General features: G+C 29.5%; 2 protein-coding genes and 1 pseudogene across 2 annotated transcripts; 2 read left to right on the top strand and 1 right to left on the bottom strand.

Moving 5' to 3' along the window:
* The first annotated feature begins 9,436 nt into the window (after nucleotides 1-9,436).
* On the top strand, nucleotides 9,437-12,399 carry ALMT6 (aluminum-activated malate transporter family protein). The gene is made up of 6 exons (XM_003520515.4): nucleotides 9,437-9,821; nucleotides 9,919-10,065; nucleotides 10,395-10,670; nucleotides 11,409-11,518; nucleotides 11,600-11,743; nucleotides 11,873-12,399. The coding sequence occupies exons 1-6, from the start codon at nucleotides 9,485-9,487 to the stop codon at nucleotides 12,221-12,223; spliced, it is 1,365 nt and encodes a 454-aa protein (XP_003520563.1). The 5' UTR covers nucleotides 9,437-9,484; the 3' UTR covers nucleotides 12,224-12,399.
* A 1,467-nt stretch (nucleotides 12,400-13,866) lies between these two features.
* On the top strand, nucleotides 13,867-14,238 carry LOC102663458 (antifungal protein ginkbilobin-like protein). The gene has a single exon (XM_006577629.3). It carries the CDS (start codon nucleotides 13,867-13,869, stop codon nucleotides 14,236-14,238), a length of 372 nt encoding a protein of 123 aa, XP_006577692.1.
* Nucleotides 14,239-15,164: 926 nt separating this feature from the next.
* On the bottom strand, nucleotides 15,165-18,482 carry LOC100801672 (protein trichome birefringence-like 10; annotated as a pseudogene).
* Between the last annotated feature and the right edge of the window lie 315 nt (nucleotides 18,483-18,797).

Here is an 18,797-nt window from a genome sequence, read left to right as displayed (position 1 = left end):
ATTATTTCACACTATAATACTTCAATGCATAATAATTTTACTATTAGATAATAATTTTTTACATTTGTTAATATGAATCATACTTTTAAATAGACTAACAAATGAGGTCATATCTAAATATAGACACATGTGATATGTAATATTTAATAGGTCCATATTAGAGTTGTAGAAATATAGAGTAAGTAAGATCGAATTTAGGATCGAATTTAGTAGGATTTATTCTGATTCAATTTATTTTCACCCCTACCTACACAAGAATACAAATAAATTGTTTTTGTGATATTTTGATTTAAATAAAATACTTTTATATTGGTGTATTTTGACTTATATAAAATACTTTTATATTTTTGTAATCAATTTAACTTTTTTATATCTTTAAGTAATTTTTTTATTATTATAACATTTCATTATTGTGTCTTTTATTTTAATATTATAATATTATATTTCTACTATTGTAGATTTTAGACTATTATTATTGTTTTGACATTTCCCCCTAAGATTATTGTATTATTTTACTATTATTTTTTTGTATTTTAATACTATTATTTATATTCATAATTATTATATTTTGCGTTATAAATATTAGTCAACATCTTCATTATTATTTTTAATATATTTATGATATTTTAAATATTTGCCATAATTTCATTATTATTTTTTTGGTATTGTCATGAGATAGTTTTTCTTTTTTTACTGGAAGAGATATTTATTATTCTATCATGGACAATTTTAATATAAATTAGTATTAAATTTTATTTAATTTCTAATGTTTTAACTTTAACACAGTACTATACAATAAATTTGATGTATTCCTACCTAAATAATTTAGTTTTATCTTTTCGTCAACTTCAAAACTTTACATTTGAATTTCCAAGAAAAAAACATTATATTTTAAAGTAATATTTTAAAAAATTTCATGTTTATAATATTTTTTTATCATTTTAAAATATTTTAAAGTAATATTTTAAAACCTTTCATGTTTATTTTACCTTTTTAATATTATTTTCTTACTATTTATTTAGACAATTATATTATTATTGTAGTAACTCTAATTTTACTTTTTATATGATTATATATTAATTTTTCTTATTTCATATTTTATCTAATATTTTTATATTCATTATAAGTTTTATATTATTTTCATTTTTAACATTATAATATATAAGAAAAAATATATTGTGATATTTTAAATATTTTTTATAATGTTATTTTATTATTATAAAACAATATTTATATATAATATTTTAAATATTGGTTATAATCTACCAAATTTAATATGTCTATAGATTAGATAGAGATGAAATATATTTAAATTTCAATTTCAATAAAAGAAAATGACAATAAATTCTTGTTTTTATTTTAGCTGAAATGAGTTTCATTAGCTCCTATATGAAATGAGCAAGTTTTGATATTGAACTTTGCTTCTTTATTTTACAAAATAAAATAAAATAAATATATTCTTCATCCCTCTAATATTTGAAATTATTATTTTTGCTCTTATAAAATACTAAGTTTTGATTGGGGTACATTGGAAACATTTTTATTTGATGTCATCCTTCGGAAATCTAAAATCATTATCTTTGGTCCTAAATTAAATTTTACGGTAAATACATAACATATTATTTAAGGATCTATTTTTTTTTAGAGATATCATGTTGACATGGTACTAAAGACATTAGTGAGTGTCACCTAGGATGGCCATACATAGCTAATTAACCAATGTTACATACTAGTAGAGACAAAACATAACTTGCCAACTTTTTGAGAAATGAAAAGTAAAGAAAAAATTATAATTTATAAGGAACGAAAATCAAAACTCGTCCATTTTATCGAGATTAAAATTAAATATGGCATTTTTATATTTTATTAAATTATATTAAAAATATTAATTGATGATATTGATTGGACTATATTATATAAAGATCTTTAAAATGACTTAAAAATATTATTGGTTATTGATAAATTTCTGAATTTTATTTTTAGTTCTTAATATTTATTTTAAAAATTTTGTCCCTGTAGAGCTATCAAAATAATTTTTTATAAGCAAAAATAAATTTATTAGGGACTTGAAATTTTTTATAAAATATTAGAGACTAAGATAAAATTTTAAAAAATGTGAGAACAATATTTAAGCCTTAAAAAATTACCTTATTAATTTATTAAAAACACTAATTTTATAAACTACTAGTAGAAGTTAATACAGAAAAAAAAATTCAAAAGGTTATTAATTTTTAAAAATTTATCTGTATATATAAATTTGGCAGATGATGACTATTTCAATTTTGAGGTGAAAAAGGCGTGCATTATATAAATTGTTGCTTGAACTATTCATGCAACTTTACAATTATAAGTGAACATAATTTTCTGTAGGTTACATGCACTCAGTGTCTTGTCATATTCAGAATTATGGGGTTGCACACGTAGACGGGCTCAAAGTCCTCGTCAGAAAGTTCAACTTTCAAAGTGGTCTGGTTCTTTATCAATTAAGCTTATCTTCGCAAGTAGGTAGCATATATATGTTCCGAGGTGTCAAACACTAGTAATCAAGGGCGTTCATAACCAAACAAAAAAATATCTTATTAGAAAAAAATGAATGAAACTAATAAATTTTGTACTCTTTAATTTTTTTAAATACTAATTTATTTAGATGTTTCGTTTTTATTTATAAACTAAAGCTTAATCGTATATTAAACCCACCAAAGAAATACACATGCATGTAATATGTGCTTGTGTTGTATTCACATAGATATCGATATCATATGTGTTCCAAATAGTAGGCTCACTCTTAAAGTTATTTTCTCAGTGATTTGTTACTCTAATAGTAGTTGAGCGCAAGTCTATATGGTAAACAAAGTGATAACGTTTACAATATAACTTCAATATGAAATTTGGGTAGAGTAATAGGATCAGGAGAAGATACTTGTGGGTGGACAGAGTCTTAATCTTTATAGAGGAAGTGGTTGTTCTTAGGAATGGTGATTACCAACCCAAGTATGTTGGTGTTAATAATTAGCAATTGCATTTCGGTGTGAGATGAAAATAGTCATAAGATGTCTACTATTTTTCCCTAGATCAACGAATGTAGTTTTGTTGTCCTAGGTACTTTATGTTAGAATGCAAAATGTGATGTGCCATGCAAAGTGTTTATATAGGAGTTTCTAGGAAGACGTTAAGTCTTAAATATGATTAGACGTACTATCTCTTGGAATTACTTTAGAACATGCCTCAAGAACCTTTGGGTGTTCATGATATCCTAGTGACTAGTGTGATTGCTTTGTGGGCATGTCAAACAAGTATATGGTGAAATTAATTAAACGGTGCTATAGAATTTCAGAAAATCACACCTTGAGGATTGGACCTTTCCAAAAGTTCGTTCTAAACGACATATAATCACATTCTTTCTAGTCCGATGAAGTAGTCAATCAATCTTATATATGCGTACTAGTACAAAAGTTAGATTCAATGCAATAACATCCTTATATATGTTTTGCTTGTTCTCATTAAAAATATATAGTTGAATTATTTTAAATCTATTAGACAAAAAATAGTAGAACTTGAGACTCAAACATCGACTCATTTTATCGATGGAATACCCACCTGTATCCATTGTAGTCCCACAAAACATTACAATATTATTTGGTGGTTGTGAAAATATTGAAAATTGATATGAAAAGACAATATAAAAGTATGTTTACTTCCATTTTCATTTTTAATTTATAAATCCATCACCTTATTTTTAATATGTTTCCTATCTTCTAAAATGTGTAAACAACAGAGAAAACAGGAAAATAGTTGTTTTCGCTATATCTTGTACAAATATTTAAAAATATTGAAAATAAGTTGACAATTTTGTAAATTAAAAGTGAAAATAGAAATAAATGGATCCTAAGAAATTAAAATTTCCACGTAACCATTTGTAATTTTGAAAGAAAAAAAAAGAGCCATTTTTTCGAATTTATGTTTGTGAGGGAATGATGATTTTGTATGAAATTCATGAAAAAATGTCGATGCTAAATTGATTGAGATTAAGATAGACCAAGTTTGGAAAAAAGAGGCGCGCCATTGAATCCATGTGTCTTATATTAATAGATTTTACATTAATTTTGCTCTTGGGTGGGTGGAATTTTAAGACAGACCGAATTCTGCCACTATGATATGCATCTAATGACAATATAAACAGGGCAAACACTCACAGAAGCTGAACCTTACATAAGGCTTATATCTCACATTTAATTAAATTAAACAAGTGAATCCTTTCATTTCACTACTTTGCACTCTTTTTTCTTTTACTTTATTTCTTATTTCAAAAAGTTAGCGGCCAACATAGCTAACGCGTGCACGTATCTCATTTGTGTGTTGACCCTAGCATGGACGTACAGATATAGTACACATTAAGCCCTAAAGTTTTAGTGCATGCTTTTCACCATGAAATTATATACCACTGCACTAACTCATGTTACTTTCAGTGATCAGAAATTTACTTTTCTTTTAATTAATGAAATTATGAATTCAACTTTTACAAACAAAATAAATATTATCAAATATTTATTTTAAAATAAATTTACTCGATTTAATACAAATTAATAGGACTCAAAATGTAATTTCTTTTTTGTTTAAGTGAGAAAACAAAACAAAATGTAACTTTTGAATACCAACAATTCGAACTAAAAAAAATTATTAACCAATTCACGTTCCGTACTTGATATTGATGTTTTCCCTTTGTGAAGCATTCAAGGTGTCAATTGTACTGATGCTGGCAAGGTAATGTGCAGAAAGTAGATTTTATTTTTGTTGTCTTTGGAGAAAAAAAAAGTACCACCTTTTGATAGTGCTAAAAGCACTGAATATGAAGTCCCGGAGAGGGAGCAAAATATTTAAAATCTAAGTTTAGGGCGTATAGCTCGTAAAAAAACAGCAAAAATGAAATTTTAAAAAATGGATTAGGTTTATGTGAAACATAAACCTAATACTTCATATTTTTACAGACAATGATTGACACAATAATAATAATTTGTGTCCTTAAATTAAGTGATCCAAGTTTGACTTCAGATTTTATGTGAAATATTAAGTGAGTTGCTAATATTAAAGAAGAAAAAACACATCTTATATGTATTCAGGTCTCCTTAGTCATAAAAAAATATGGCTTAATTACTATTTTAGCTCTTAAATTTGGGATATGTTCTTCTTTTAGTTTCTGAAATTTAAAAATATTTTTTTTTAATTTTTGACATAATAAATTAACATTTTGTGACGAATTTGTGACGAATTTTAACTGTTTTAAACTAATTTTTACTTTTTAGTCACTTGAATTTGTATTTCAAAACTATCACAAAGTGATAAAAAAAATCTGTCACAAAATATTTAAAAATCACCACAAAGTGTCAAATTCATTATCTCAGGAACTAAAAAAATTAATTTTTCAAAATTCAAGGACTAAAAAAAGCTTTTTTAAATTTTAAAGACTAAAATAAACACAAATCCAAAGTCAAGGACTAAAACAGTAATTAAGTAAAAAAATTAAGTCTTGTTGGTATGTTCGGATCTGATCCAACCAAAGAAGAAAAGAAAGAAACCAACTTAATTGATTTGGTTTGATGGGATTAACCAATAAAAACTCCTAATTTTGTTGTTTATTTTTAATATATTGGGTATGATATTATATATTGATTATGGTATTATCTTTACTTTTTATTATAATAATTATGGTCCTTGTTTTAATTTTATGAAATGAAGGTTTATCTCAGTTGTTGATTGAACAGGTACGTTGGTGGTTGTAAATCTATTAGTATATGATAATGAGTTGTTCTTAATTTATTTTAAAAAAGTACTGCTGCGGCATTTATATGGGTAGCAGTGGCACTCTAAAATAATGCTACAAAAGTTTGATGGATGACAGGGTGAGGTCCCTTATACAACTGATGTTATATGTATCTGCACAACTCAGGTACCGATCGAATACCATATTGCAAGACTATATTCTCCACTTCTCCCGATTTACGATTTTGTTCCGCGACATAATATGGATTTGCATAATTACAAAATTGATGCCCCCAGTCCTCATATTCCTCAGGCCCATATGATGCATGGTTTATGAAAGTTTATTTCATTTTTATTTATTAATAATTATAAAAAATACATTATTTTTGTTTAATTTCTTATTTTTAATTATTAGTAAGAAAAATTATGAAAAGGATATTTTATTATTTTTATATAAATATTTTAAAAAAATAAAGTAAATATAATATTTTTAATTATAAATAAAAAAAATAAAAATTCAAACAAATGTAATTTACTGCAATTCATATATATAAAGGAAATAATAAACCATTTTGATCACATACCGTGAAAAGTTGCACAAAGTGTGATAACTGATAAGTTAATTTGTAGGTAGTGTGATGATACAGGTCAACCCAAAAATAAATTATGTGGGAGTGAAATGACCCATTTTTAATTTAAAAATAATTTGTGAAGATCTAGCTTTACATCTAGTTTATAAGTCAACCCAAAAATGAATTAAGTGGGAGAGGGATGGATGACCCTTTTTTTTAAAAAAAATAATAATTGAAGATTCCTATTTACAACTATAGTTGGTAAGTTTATGTTGAACCAATAATCTTAAATATTACTCGCTCCATACCAAAAATAATTATGTTTTATTTTTAATATTTATTGAATTTTACAGAAACGACCTCAAACATACTTTTCCCAAAAATGTTTTTATGTTACACTTATTTAATTGGAATATACTTTCATGTGACTTTTTTATCCGTATACTTTCATGTAATTATGTATTTGATATGTAATTAAAATTATTAACTTTAACTTTATACTAATTAGTTTAAAAGTTAATCATATCTAGTTTTATTTGATTAACAATGTAGAATTTTATATCACAATATAAAAAAAAAGAAGTAAATTCTACTTTTTTTTTCCTTTTCTCTTCCCATCTTTCTCTTTTTTGTGCAAAAATTTACATTTTTTTAATACTTTCTCAGTTTTCTTTTTGCTCAAAATTGCTTGAAACAATAAAATAGAATTGAATTGTTGAGTGGGATAAAAATAAATATCAATCCACTTTTCCCAAAATAGGCGAATGGATGAATAAGAAGTCCTCCTGGTTGTAAAAAAATAATATTAATTAGAATTATTCCCGACCAAGGCAAATTAAGGCATACATATTATAGTGGTTCACGTAGTTCTTCGCATTTTTACGCATTCCTGATCATGATAGACATTCTTGACCAGAAGGTCACCCAAAATATGATAATATGTTGAATTGTTTGTACATATTACAAATATCTGGCTGTTTAGAAAAGAAGAAGAAGAAGAAAAAAAAAAAGACAAACATCTGGCTGATCCACTAGGTTCGCATAACAATTAATCAGAAAGTTTCAGAAAGTTGTGAGCATTGTAGTGTCGGGTCGTGGTATTTCTGTGAGCAACATCTATTAGACTGCATGCCTTAGTGGGGGTCATTTTAGGTCTACATTTTTAGCTAGCTATCCCATTAGGCCATCAGATAAGTATATCCCTACTATACGGAATTCCGCACAATAAGATAAGGGGCGTGTTAAAGCTTTGGATGATTTCTTCTATTCATGTTCATCTATCTATTTGAAAACCATATCTCAGTAAAAAAACTTTCTTTCTTTGTAATGGTATCGTTTTTTCTCTTGATCAATAATTAAGTATTAGTATATTTTATTTAAAGAAACAGAAAGTAATTAAATTTAAAGGTAATTTTATTTGTTCTAGATAGAGGACCACTATTCCCCTCATAAGGTACACTAAGTCTGTTTGCAAATATGCGTGTTCCACTAAGGTCACTAAGTAAGGACGCCCTACTGCTTCCAAACGAGGGTATAATGTGCATAAAAGATATCATCTCGGAACTTGTTTCATTTCATTCTCTAATAGTCATGTCTTGTATTTGGGGTTGGACGTCCACTAATTTCGTGCTTCACAATTCACGAGGAATAATGATACATTTTATAACATTTTCTTAACATACTTGTTAGTATTAGATGGAAATTATCTGAAATTCATGACAAAAAGAAGAGCAAGAGATTTATAGGTATTCAATACCAATTTAAAGGGAAGAACTATTCTAAATTTCTAATAGAATATTTTCAGTCTTTACGCGTCAAACTTCCATGATGTATATAAAGACTTGGACAGTTAAGTTAGTGTTTGAAAGAAGTTAAGAGTATGGAAATTAAAAAATATACTCGATGTCTCTATTTACATTATTTTTCTATAAAAAACATGATAATGATTCTTTGCTGTTGAGACATGAGAAATGTTAGTAAATATTTGTATTATAATTTAAAATTTATAAATATATATATATTATTTATATTAATTTTATTTTATAAAATAAAATATTTATTTTAGAATCTGTTACGTAAAATTAGATTTTTTATTTTTTTAAGATTTTGTGTTGATGAGTCAATAATTTGTCTTGTTTGTTTTGACACTTGTAAGCTGATTTTCAACGGTCATATCTTATTTTCAACGATCATATCTTATTGTTGCATAAGGAGGTCTATGTTTATATATATTTTTCTTCCTCTCTAGAAAACACACAACACAATCACAAGCCGATTTCTTTCTCCCTAAACTTTTCTCTTTCTTTCTTTTATAAAAATTTTTTGAGAGCAAAAGCATTTGTGTTCAAAAGATTTGGGGATCCTTTCGCTGCACACGATCAGAACTAATGGATTGTCGTATATCAGATTTTCCTACTTGGGACGTTTTCTCTCTAAGGATAACATTTGCGCGCTTCAACCCAGACTAATTATTTCTTTTCCTAATTTATTTTTTCCTTGTGTTTATTATATGATATAGTGCATTGTTAATTCATGTGGGGTCAATTAAAATTATATTGCTATTATTATTTTGTCATCTAATTGAAGGCTTTGCATTTTTTTTTTCTTATTTACTTCTTTTATTTTATTTTATTTTCTAACAAGAAATACATTTGAAAATTAATCCTTTGATTTCTATTAATTGTATATTAGATCCTATGCTTTGCGGTTATATGTATTCGATGTAAGGTTAAAAAATGATGAGCTACTATTAAACTTAATTATGGTAATTTGTTTTTACCTGGATCAAAAGTGAGACAATCCAATTTGAGTCAGGTAAGATCATTATTAATAATAATATTTTCCGTCCAAATATTTAATGTATTAAGTTAATGGATTAGCTTTTTCCTTTAGTGTGAATCTAAATCTAGATTTTAATAGGTCCAGAAGAAAAGGAATCAATAGTATCATTTAATAATTTTAGGCAAATTAATAAATGTCGTCGTAGCATTTGTTGGATCCTATAGAAATTAGAGTTTGATCTCCCATCACCATCAGTCTCCACTTATATGCCATAGTATAAATTGGATATCTGTCCAAATAGAGTTTCCCCAAGAGAATGAGATATAAAATTCCTAGAAGGAAAAGGGAAAGGAACTGAGAGAGTAAAGACAAAAATGGAATCCACACACGTAATAGCCATTACAAATGGAGAAGAGAATATGATTCGTTCATCAAAAGAGAATAAAACATTCCAATTTCAACTTCCACCCATTATTTCCCATCTTGGGAAAAATGAAGTCCACTGTGTCTCCATTACTTCTTCCAATCCCAGACACAAGCAGGTGCAAAGTGGTGGCCATGACACGAGGAAGATAATCCACTGCATCAAAGTGGGAATCTCCTTGGTTTTGGTTTCACTCCTATACCTCTTGAACCCTCTCTTTAAGCAAGTTGGAGAAAATGCAATGTGGGCTATCATGACAGTTGTAGTCATGTTTGAATTCTCTGCAGGTACGTACTTTCAGCAACATTCAATTCAATTAACTCTTATTATTCATTGCAAAAAATGAAACTAATGTACATATATTAATTTGATCAAACACTTCAGGAGCCACACTAGGAAAGGGCTTCAATCGTGGACTAGGAACTATTATAGGAGGAGGACTAGGTTGCTTGGCAGCAGTTTTTGCCCAAAGCATTGGAATTGGCAGGGTTGGCAACTCAATTATAATCGGTGCTTCAGTATTTATATTTGGTGAGCTTTTGATAAATAATATCTCTTATAATTAATGTTCTAGGCTTCTAGTAGTAGCTAGTTCTTTTTTTGGGAAGTCATTGTAACATTGGTGGAGTGATTCATAGTTTTACTCATAACTAATTTCTTTTTCAAAAACTTCATTGATTAATTTTAGTAAAAAAAATTCTTTTAATCACATCTTTTTTAATCCACAACAAAAAATTCGTACCTTACTTGAGAAAATTGAGTATGATTTCACTCAGAAATGGAACCAACAAGCATTATAGTTAGCAGTAACTAGTTAATGCTGTTGGTGTTTGAACATTATGCGTTATGGTTAATTTCAGGATCAGTAGCTACATATCTTCGACTGGTTCCAAGCATAAAGAAAAGATACGATTATGGGGTAATGATATTCATGCTGACTTTCAATCTAGTTGTGGTTTCTGGCGTACGTGGGGATGTGAAAGTGTGGGAATTAGCCAGGGAGCGTCTCTTGAATATACTAATGGGCTTCATTGTGTGCGTTTGTGTGACTTTGTTCGTCTTCCCTTTGTGGGCCAGCGATGAACTTCACGATTCCACAGTCTCAACATTCCTGGACCTTGCCAATACAATTCAAGGTATATACTACGAGCTCATCTTTAGTAATTTTTTCTAGTCAACATGAATGAAATACATAGTCTGAATTTCCTTAGGAATAATTGTATTTTTACTAATAACTTGATTTTTTTAAAAGTTATTTAAAAAATATTAGCCACAAATATTTACGTAATGTATCAAAAATCAGGATGTGACCCCTGTATCATATGATGGGTCCCGGGAAGAGAGATTTTTAAATCAAATATTGTTGGTGAAATCACTTCAAATGAACTACTTTCTTTTATCTATTAACAAAAAAGGTTTTTCACATAATACATAATATACAAAAATAAATCTTATTATTATTTCAATATATATACACAGAAAAACTAAGAGAGGCCAAAGTCTTGCCTTGCATAAGTATTTTTACCCCATTTAATATTTTTTATTTAATATCAGTATAAATATATTTAATATTATATATATATATATATATATATATATATATATATATAATATCAAGATCGATATTACATATACATTTAAACTATAGAAAGATAAGTAGCTTTAATTATATTTTTATTATTATTCCATTTTTACAAAATTTAGCATAAACGATCATGCATGATGATAAATCGTTATTATTCAACAACTACACCAGTAAATGATGTAACTCTTCAGTACAAACCGATCCATATACTCTTACATAAATAAGTGTGGATGGGATTCAATATTATAGCTAAGCCAGAGAGAAATTTATTTATCCTCTTTCATTGTAGGTTGTTTTGGGGAATGTACCAAAATCGTTAGTGGAAAGGAAAACCAACCCCGTGCTAGCTTCAACGTTTGCAAGTCAGTGTTGAACTCCAAGTCAAAGGATGAATCATTGGTACGTCGATTTTCAATTAGATATCTTTCTTAAAATTGAATAAAAAAAAACTATATATTAAGTAATGTGTTTTTCTTTCAGGCAAATTTCGCAAAATGGGAACCCTGGCATGGAAAATTCGGATTTTCCTACCCTTGGGGAAGGTACTTAAAGATTGGTGAAGTTCTTCGAGAACTGGCTGCATTTATTCTTGCAGCAGGACACTGCCTTGAAGCATCAAAAGAGGTAGGTTAATATTATTCTTTTCTTTGGGTCCATATCTAAGTCATAAGGGTATCTTATAAAGTTGCAAAACGACAAAAATAAGATTTGATGGGCTCACTTGTTTGGGTTCAATGAATCTTTTTTTGTCAGCCCATGGCATCTTTGAGGCAGTCACAATGGGTCCATTTAGAAACATGCGAAGCAGTTGAGACGAAGGTTGTGTATATTCTACGAGAACTTGGTGAAAGCATGAAGCAAATGAGGAAATGTGATGCAAAGGACAACATTTGGGACCAGTTGAAAAATGCCAGAGAAGATTTAAGCTTGATAATTTCCACATCCAAAATGGTGGAGCTTGAGGATTGCCAAGTGCTAGCAATTGCTAGCTTCGTGTTCTTGCTCATGGAAGTGGTAGGGAAGGTTGAGGAATTGGTCAAAGAGGTGGAGGAGCTAGGAGACATTGCTGGTTTTCGCACCACCACAACTTCATTGTCTTCGTAGACACCAACTTTGTATACAATGATAGTATGTATAAACCACTTCCCAATTTTGGGTCATGAATTAGAAATATGTATTTGAGTGTATCATCCAAGGTATAGTAATCGAGGTCAGATGCAATTAGGTATTTAACTGTGTTTGTATTAATGAAAATGAAAAAAAATTAATGAAGTGTCATAACTGCTAAACAGGGCCTAGACTCAAAACACTTTTTTTTTCTCACTATGAAATTAATTCGGAGAATATTACTTTAAAATTACAAGAAAAATATTCATGTATTAAATTAAAAAATTAATTTCATCATGGATCAATAAAGACAAAAAAAAACTAATGGATCAAATTTTTTTTTCAGGAGTACATCAATGTCTATTGCTATTTCTATAATACTTTATAACTCATTTATACTTTATTTCATATTATTTTGTAAGAATATAATATTATATACTGTATCTTTTAAAAAAAAGAAATATTAGTCTATACAGGTATTTATATTTCATCATGCTTATGCTATCACTCACGCAATGTTATGTTTACACAGTTTTTATAAAAATATCTGAAAAAAATTAGCAAAATGAATGGACGGGGTTCTGTAGAATTAACCTTCTATCATATTGAACAAACAAACCAATTGAGGTTGAATGATACGTCACGAATCCGTTCATCAACACAAAATACCAAAGTTTAAATGGCCGGCAACAATACACAGCACTTCTCCACTTGCAACCTCCGCTACATCCTGTCACCCTGTCACCCTGTCATATCACAAATTCATATGATTCAATCAGCTTTTAAAAGGGAACTTAATCTTTTAAATAATATAAAATATATTAGTAGTTTTATTAGTTTATAAAGTGATATAGCCTTTTATCATACATATAAATAAAATTTAGAGTAAATATATATATATATATATATATATATATATATTTGAAATCCAAAGTTTTAACATTCCAAATTATTTGATCAAATTTTAAGCTGTCCGTGACTCTAAATGACGTTATCAAGCACAGCGCCTGAAACTTTCTCCAACACTTCATTTGGTAGTGCATGCACAAAAGAAAACATAGAATTAAAGTTATTTCACCTTGTTTGGTATAGCACTATATGTAGCTGATAAGATTGACGGAAAGAATAAAAGTTCGTGGACTCCACATATTTTAGTTAATAGTATAGTATTCTTTATTGAATTTATGAAAAACAGAGATGGGAGTGTGAAAAAAAAAACATTTTGTTTATTCTATATTGTAATGGGTTAAATTATCTTAATATATTATTTTTCTTTCCTTCATATTTTTTCTCTTGTTATCTTCATTCAAATAATAAAAGAAATCAGTATTTCGTTTTTTTCTTTCTTTTAATTTCCTTTTCTCATCCAAACAATCTTATTGAATTTAGTCAAAAGTTACTTATGATTTCTTATTTCACATCCAATTAATCTTCCTGTATTCTTTGTGGTGGGATATCAAATAATATTCTGATGTAACACGGACAATGTTTAGTATTGAATATTAGACATTAACATAGATATAGCAGCAGCCAGCAGATAAACCAAAAAAATCAATGAAGGACCTCACCTCACATAAGAGTAAACGCCTCTAAATTAAGGTGATAAAACACATCGTGTTCTAGAATTCAATCAAAGCAAGATGGGCATTAATCCAACAAAATGCGTAACAATTGCAATTGGTTTGTTGTGCCTGTGTTGTGTTGCTGACAGTGTTCCCAACACCAGCATCATCAACGTTCTCTGCAACAATGGGGTGTACACTTCAGGGGAGTTAGAGGAAGAAACACCAGCACAGAGGAATTATGACTACCACAACATTTCACCCTATCCTAATGCCTATGCCTATGGACATGCTACTTGTAACCTTAATCTGACATCCTCTGATTGCAAAACATGTCTTGGTGCTGCTCAAACGGCCTTCTTTAGCACATGCCAGACACCACGGATCGGGGCTCGTTCTGTGCTCTATGATTGTACAATCAAGTACGAGCAATACCCATTTGACGATTAGAAATTGAACATTGAGCTTTGGTGTTCGTTCAACTTTCCATCATAATAAATTATCGTGACGATTGCACAGGTTTTGTATGTCAAGTCATAGTACGCGTATGGATCATCCAGAATTTTATTGAAAACTAGTTAAAGTGATTTTTCTAAAATTTTCACATGTTTGGTTTTATGTTTTGAAATTTTAATTGTGTCGAATGACATTATATGAACTATGTGACTTACCTAATGGGAGATTTTAAATTTAGAACTCATTTAAAGTTTGAAATAATTTTTAAGTGTATCTAACTTCTGAGTCCAAATAAATCCGTGTCAAAATTCTTAAATGGACGCAGAAACAAGAATTATGTGCTTCAACTTTACTCAGATCTATTACTAAATGGATTTCGAAACAGAGGGTAAGTAGCTTATACTATTAACTTATTTTTAGAATAAAACATAACAAATTATGCCAATTAAAAATCAATTTTACACAATCAATTTCGCAGACACTTGTCCAAATTCATACATGCATACACAGTTGGGTTTTCAAGATTACATCCGAAAGGCTTAGTAAGTTTGTAATTGTAATGCAAATGCATACCATATAGTGTACCATAATTATGCCTTAACTAAGTCAAAATACTTCGTCTTTCATTTCTAAAGTATGATTTTTTTTAATCCTATTTTTATGGTACATAACATGGGTTCAAACTTCAAACTTACATGATTCTGTCTACATGTTGAGTTAGAGATCAGTTGCGTGATTTTAAAACTTCCGAAGGGGAAAAGAAAATCATCAAAAATAGGGAAAAGGTAAAATATTAAAATGCCTCGCTTGCCTGGATATATTTTTGGGAATTTTGAAATAATAATGGTTGCGTGATATATTAAAAAAAAAATGGGTTTTCTTTCTAGGAACATCAATATTCTAGTATCGATATTGAGGATCCAACTAATCCAAGTCAAATTGAAAAAATCATTATTGACAACTAAACTCACCTGAGTTTTCAAAAGTTGCATTAACAAAAACTCAACTAGTTTTCAGTATTATTGAATATAATCACTTTTTAAGTATAATTTTAAAAACACCGCAATTGAAATGGCATGCAAGCCCAGTTTTTAGGCTCAAACGCGATTAACCAAAGGCATTGCCGAGTATAGTTCACTCAAAGTGCAGAATGCCAATTCCAAGAAAAGTTATAGACTAATGTATATGGTTCGTACGTAAGTATTATGCAAAGGATTTTTTTTTTTTTCGAAAGGCATTATGCAAAGGAAATTGAACATACAAATAAATCTTGAAACTTGAACCAGATTGCTTGTATGAAAATTGAGCCGTAATAATCTTCTATATAACCGTTTAAGTTAAACAATTAATACTAATATACTACTTTTTTTCATATCACTTTTTTTTTTAGATAAATTTTTTGAAGTCAACTACTCTAAGGTATTTGACTTTTGTATGATAAAAACAATTAACCAATAATAAAAAAAAATCTCTCTATATACAATCTACAGCCAGCAACATCATGGACTCCGATCATCATTTGAAATTTACAACAAAAAATGTATGCCTTCTGAGAGACTGACTAATCAAGTTTGGATCTCTGATTATTTTTTTCTTTTTTGTACAAGATATCCTGAAACTCACCATCCAAAACTAAGTTCCCATCTATATATGTTCACCTACAACGGCAGACCACTACAATTCTACAAAACAATCATTTTGTAGGAAATTAAAACAGCTTAATTTCTTTGGTTACTAAGAATAAAATCCTATATCATAAAGGAAACTAGCCAAGAGTTAGATGCATCAACTAGTGAGACTCACCAGATACAACAACAAGCACAAAGCCTTATCTCAACGTGTGAGTTTGGTTACATGGATCACTCGATGTCATTTGGCGAATATATTTTTCTGGAAAACAATTCAGAAACAATGTAATTAAGATCTCCCCAAAAGCTTCCAAAAAAAATGTAATTATTTCCCACAAATAAGCTAATCCAAATATGCTCTAAGAAAATCCCTTTTTTGCACAATCTGTATCTGTATCACATGATTAGTGCCTTCTTTCCCGTCATTGTTAAAACGCCAAAACAAGGTGGCACTCAAAGATTGAATTTTTAAGAATAAAAACAGATAAATAAAAAAGTCCTTACATTCTGACAGTTTTCTGAAAGTTCCACCAAGGTCCAGCATTGAGAATCAGCACATCTGCATCTCTCCAACTATGAGAAATCCAGACCATATGATCCACTCTCAAAGTCATTCTTACCCCATCAGGTGCACCAAAAGGAGGCCGTCCCTGTACTACAAGAAATCGTGATTTGTAGTATTCAATGGTACAGTTGAAATCTTCAAAATTGAATGCCAAGAAGCCCATGTGCCTTGTAAGTTGACTTCCATTAACCTCGTAGACCCTAGCCTTATTTGCAATTGCCGAAAAGAGCATACAAATGAGTGATTCCCATTGGTTCCGACCAATCGAATCGCCAACATAAACTAGTCGCTTGTCCCGTAGCATTTCCAACATCTTCCTTGCATCAAATCTGTAACAAGAGTACACTCCCTAAATATATGTCCTTTCCCAGATGTAAGTCAACAGTAGATAGTTACAGCCTTACAAGCACCGAAGAAGAATCAAAACAAAAACAGAGCAAACTGTCCAGTTAAGAGCAGGAAACACCAAAACAACTTAATAAATTGTCATATCTCCGTGTCTGTTTTTCTTTTTCCTAAGGAAGAAACAACAAATCATTTTTGATTTGGGAGTAAACAAAAAAAAAAAAAAGAACAAACATTTCCTTCATACCAATTCATACGAGTAAAGTTAAACACAAAAGGCACAAGCACTTCCTTCATTCCAATTCACACAAAGTTAACCAAAAAAAAAAAAAAAGAACAAACACAGTTAATCAAAGTTAAACAAAAAGGACAGTTCATGAAAACAAAACAAATTCGGGGCATGTACAAAATACTCCGCATGAACGGGGTTACGGGGGCGATCCCATAAGCAATCAACAACGATACAAAATTCCAAAATCATTTTGTGTTCAGAGAAAAAATACGAACCGAACCGAACCAAAATCAAGGTTTACTTTTTTGTCCTCATTTTTTCAGCACTGTCTTATTCTTATATATACCAACCAACCCCAAAACAAAACGAACATGGATAGCCAACGAAAGATAACCTTTTTGTGTTCATTTTTTCAGCACCAACCAACCCAAAATGTAGAATTAAACTCGAAAAGAGAACAAATGAGAAAAATGGAAAAGGTGGGGTGGGTTAGAACCTGGGCAAGTTGCAATCTTTGGGTTGCCAGCGCCATTTAGTGTAGAAAGCGTCAGGCCTGCCATTCTGGGAGCAGCGACAACCTTGATCCAAGAATGAACAATTTGCGGAATAGTAAAGGGGATAGGTCTCATCCCAAACTCAATCCCCATCAAAGACATCACACTTATCACCATCTTGGCTCAGAAACTGAACTGGGTAAGAAGAAGAAACAGATGATGATGATGATGAGGACAAATCCAAGTGAAGGACAGTGGCAGTGCCCTGGAGCGGAAGCCTTTTTAATCCAAGTAGAAGAAGCTGGCAATGAAGACAAAAGCGACGAAGAAGAAGGCGAGTACGGCCAAGGAAGACTCGAAAGGGTTAAAGCGTTTAAATTTCTTGAAAAAATCCAAGTGGGTCGCGGTTTCGTCGCCTGAGTCCTTTGGTGTTGCGTTCTTGCTCATATCGTTCGAAGGAACAAAACATTTTAAGAAGACAATGAATGAATGGTTTTGTTTTGAGGGAAAGTGATCGGAATGTTTAAGGTATGGGGGTTTTGCAATTGGTTTGGAAACGACAGCCACTCACTCACTAACGTAACGTGTGACCGCGAGTTGATTGGTGAGAGTTTGGGAGAGAGAGAGAGTGCTATTTTGGGGAAATGGCGCCAATTTATTTGGCTTCATTCACCGTTCGCTGTTAGTTATGAGCATGGCATAAAATACTTTGTTAATAGTCTGTCAAACAAAAATAATTTGTTAATAGGAATTTAATACATTTTGATGTATATATTTTTCAAAATACACTCACAGTTGTAAAAAAAAATACTGCATAATCATTTAATGATAAGTTAATTAACTTTTAAAATAATTTAAATAATGATTTATGATTGGATAAAAATATATAGACATTAATCTCTATATTTTTATCAATAGATTATATTTCTGTTATAATAAGTTGCCTTCGAGTTAATTTCATCACCCTCATTCATTGTCAGCTTATCTATTTCTAAATATAATACTATTAATAGAGTAATTGGTTGGTGGTAACTGCTAAAAATCATAATAATAGTGTAGTGTCTATTAATACTGTTCTACACCTCCATTAATTGCATTCCTATCCAAAGCTAGCTAATCAACATAACTCTAAATGTTACCTTGATTTCTAGTCTCATGAGACCAAATGTTTTACTTTGAAATTTAATATTTTTAGTAGTTTTTTCTTAAATTAAATTTAATCTTATCGTATATTATATTTGTACACACACACCATGTATTGCTAATTACATGCAAGTAATGTCTGATTG

This window comes from Glycine max, chromosome 3 (assembly GCF_000004515.6).
Source record: "Glycine max cultivar Williams 82 chromosome 3, Glycine_max_v4.0, whole genome shotgun sequence".
Taxonomy (NCBI): Eukaryota; Viridiplantae; Streptophyta; class Magnoliopsida; order Fabales; family Fabaceae; genus Glycine; species Glycine max.
The sequence above is the reverse complement of the archived record's forward strand: the minus strand, read 5'-3'. Positions and strand labels throughout refer to the sequence as shown.

Bases quoted from the DNA above. Each gene is read 5' to 3' on its own strand.
- ALMT6 (XM_003520515.4), top strand. From the start codon at position 9,485: ATGGAATCCACACACGTAATAGCCATTACAAATGGAGAAGAGAATATG. The intron at 10,671-11,408 runs GTATATACTACG...CTTTCATTGTAG, and splicing joins CCTTGCCAATACAATTCAAG to GTTGTTTTGGGGAATGTACC. The intron at 11,519-11,599 runs GTACGTCGATTT...TTTTTCTTTCAG, and splicing joins AGTCAAAGGATGAATCATTG to GCAAATTTCGCAAAATGGGA.
- LOC102663458 (XM_006577629.3), top strand. From the start codon at position 13,867: ATGGGCATTAATCCAACAAAATGCGTAACAATTGCAATTGGTTTGTTG.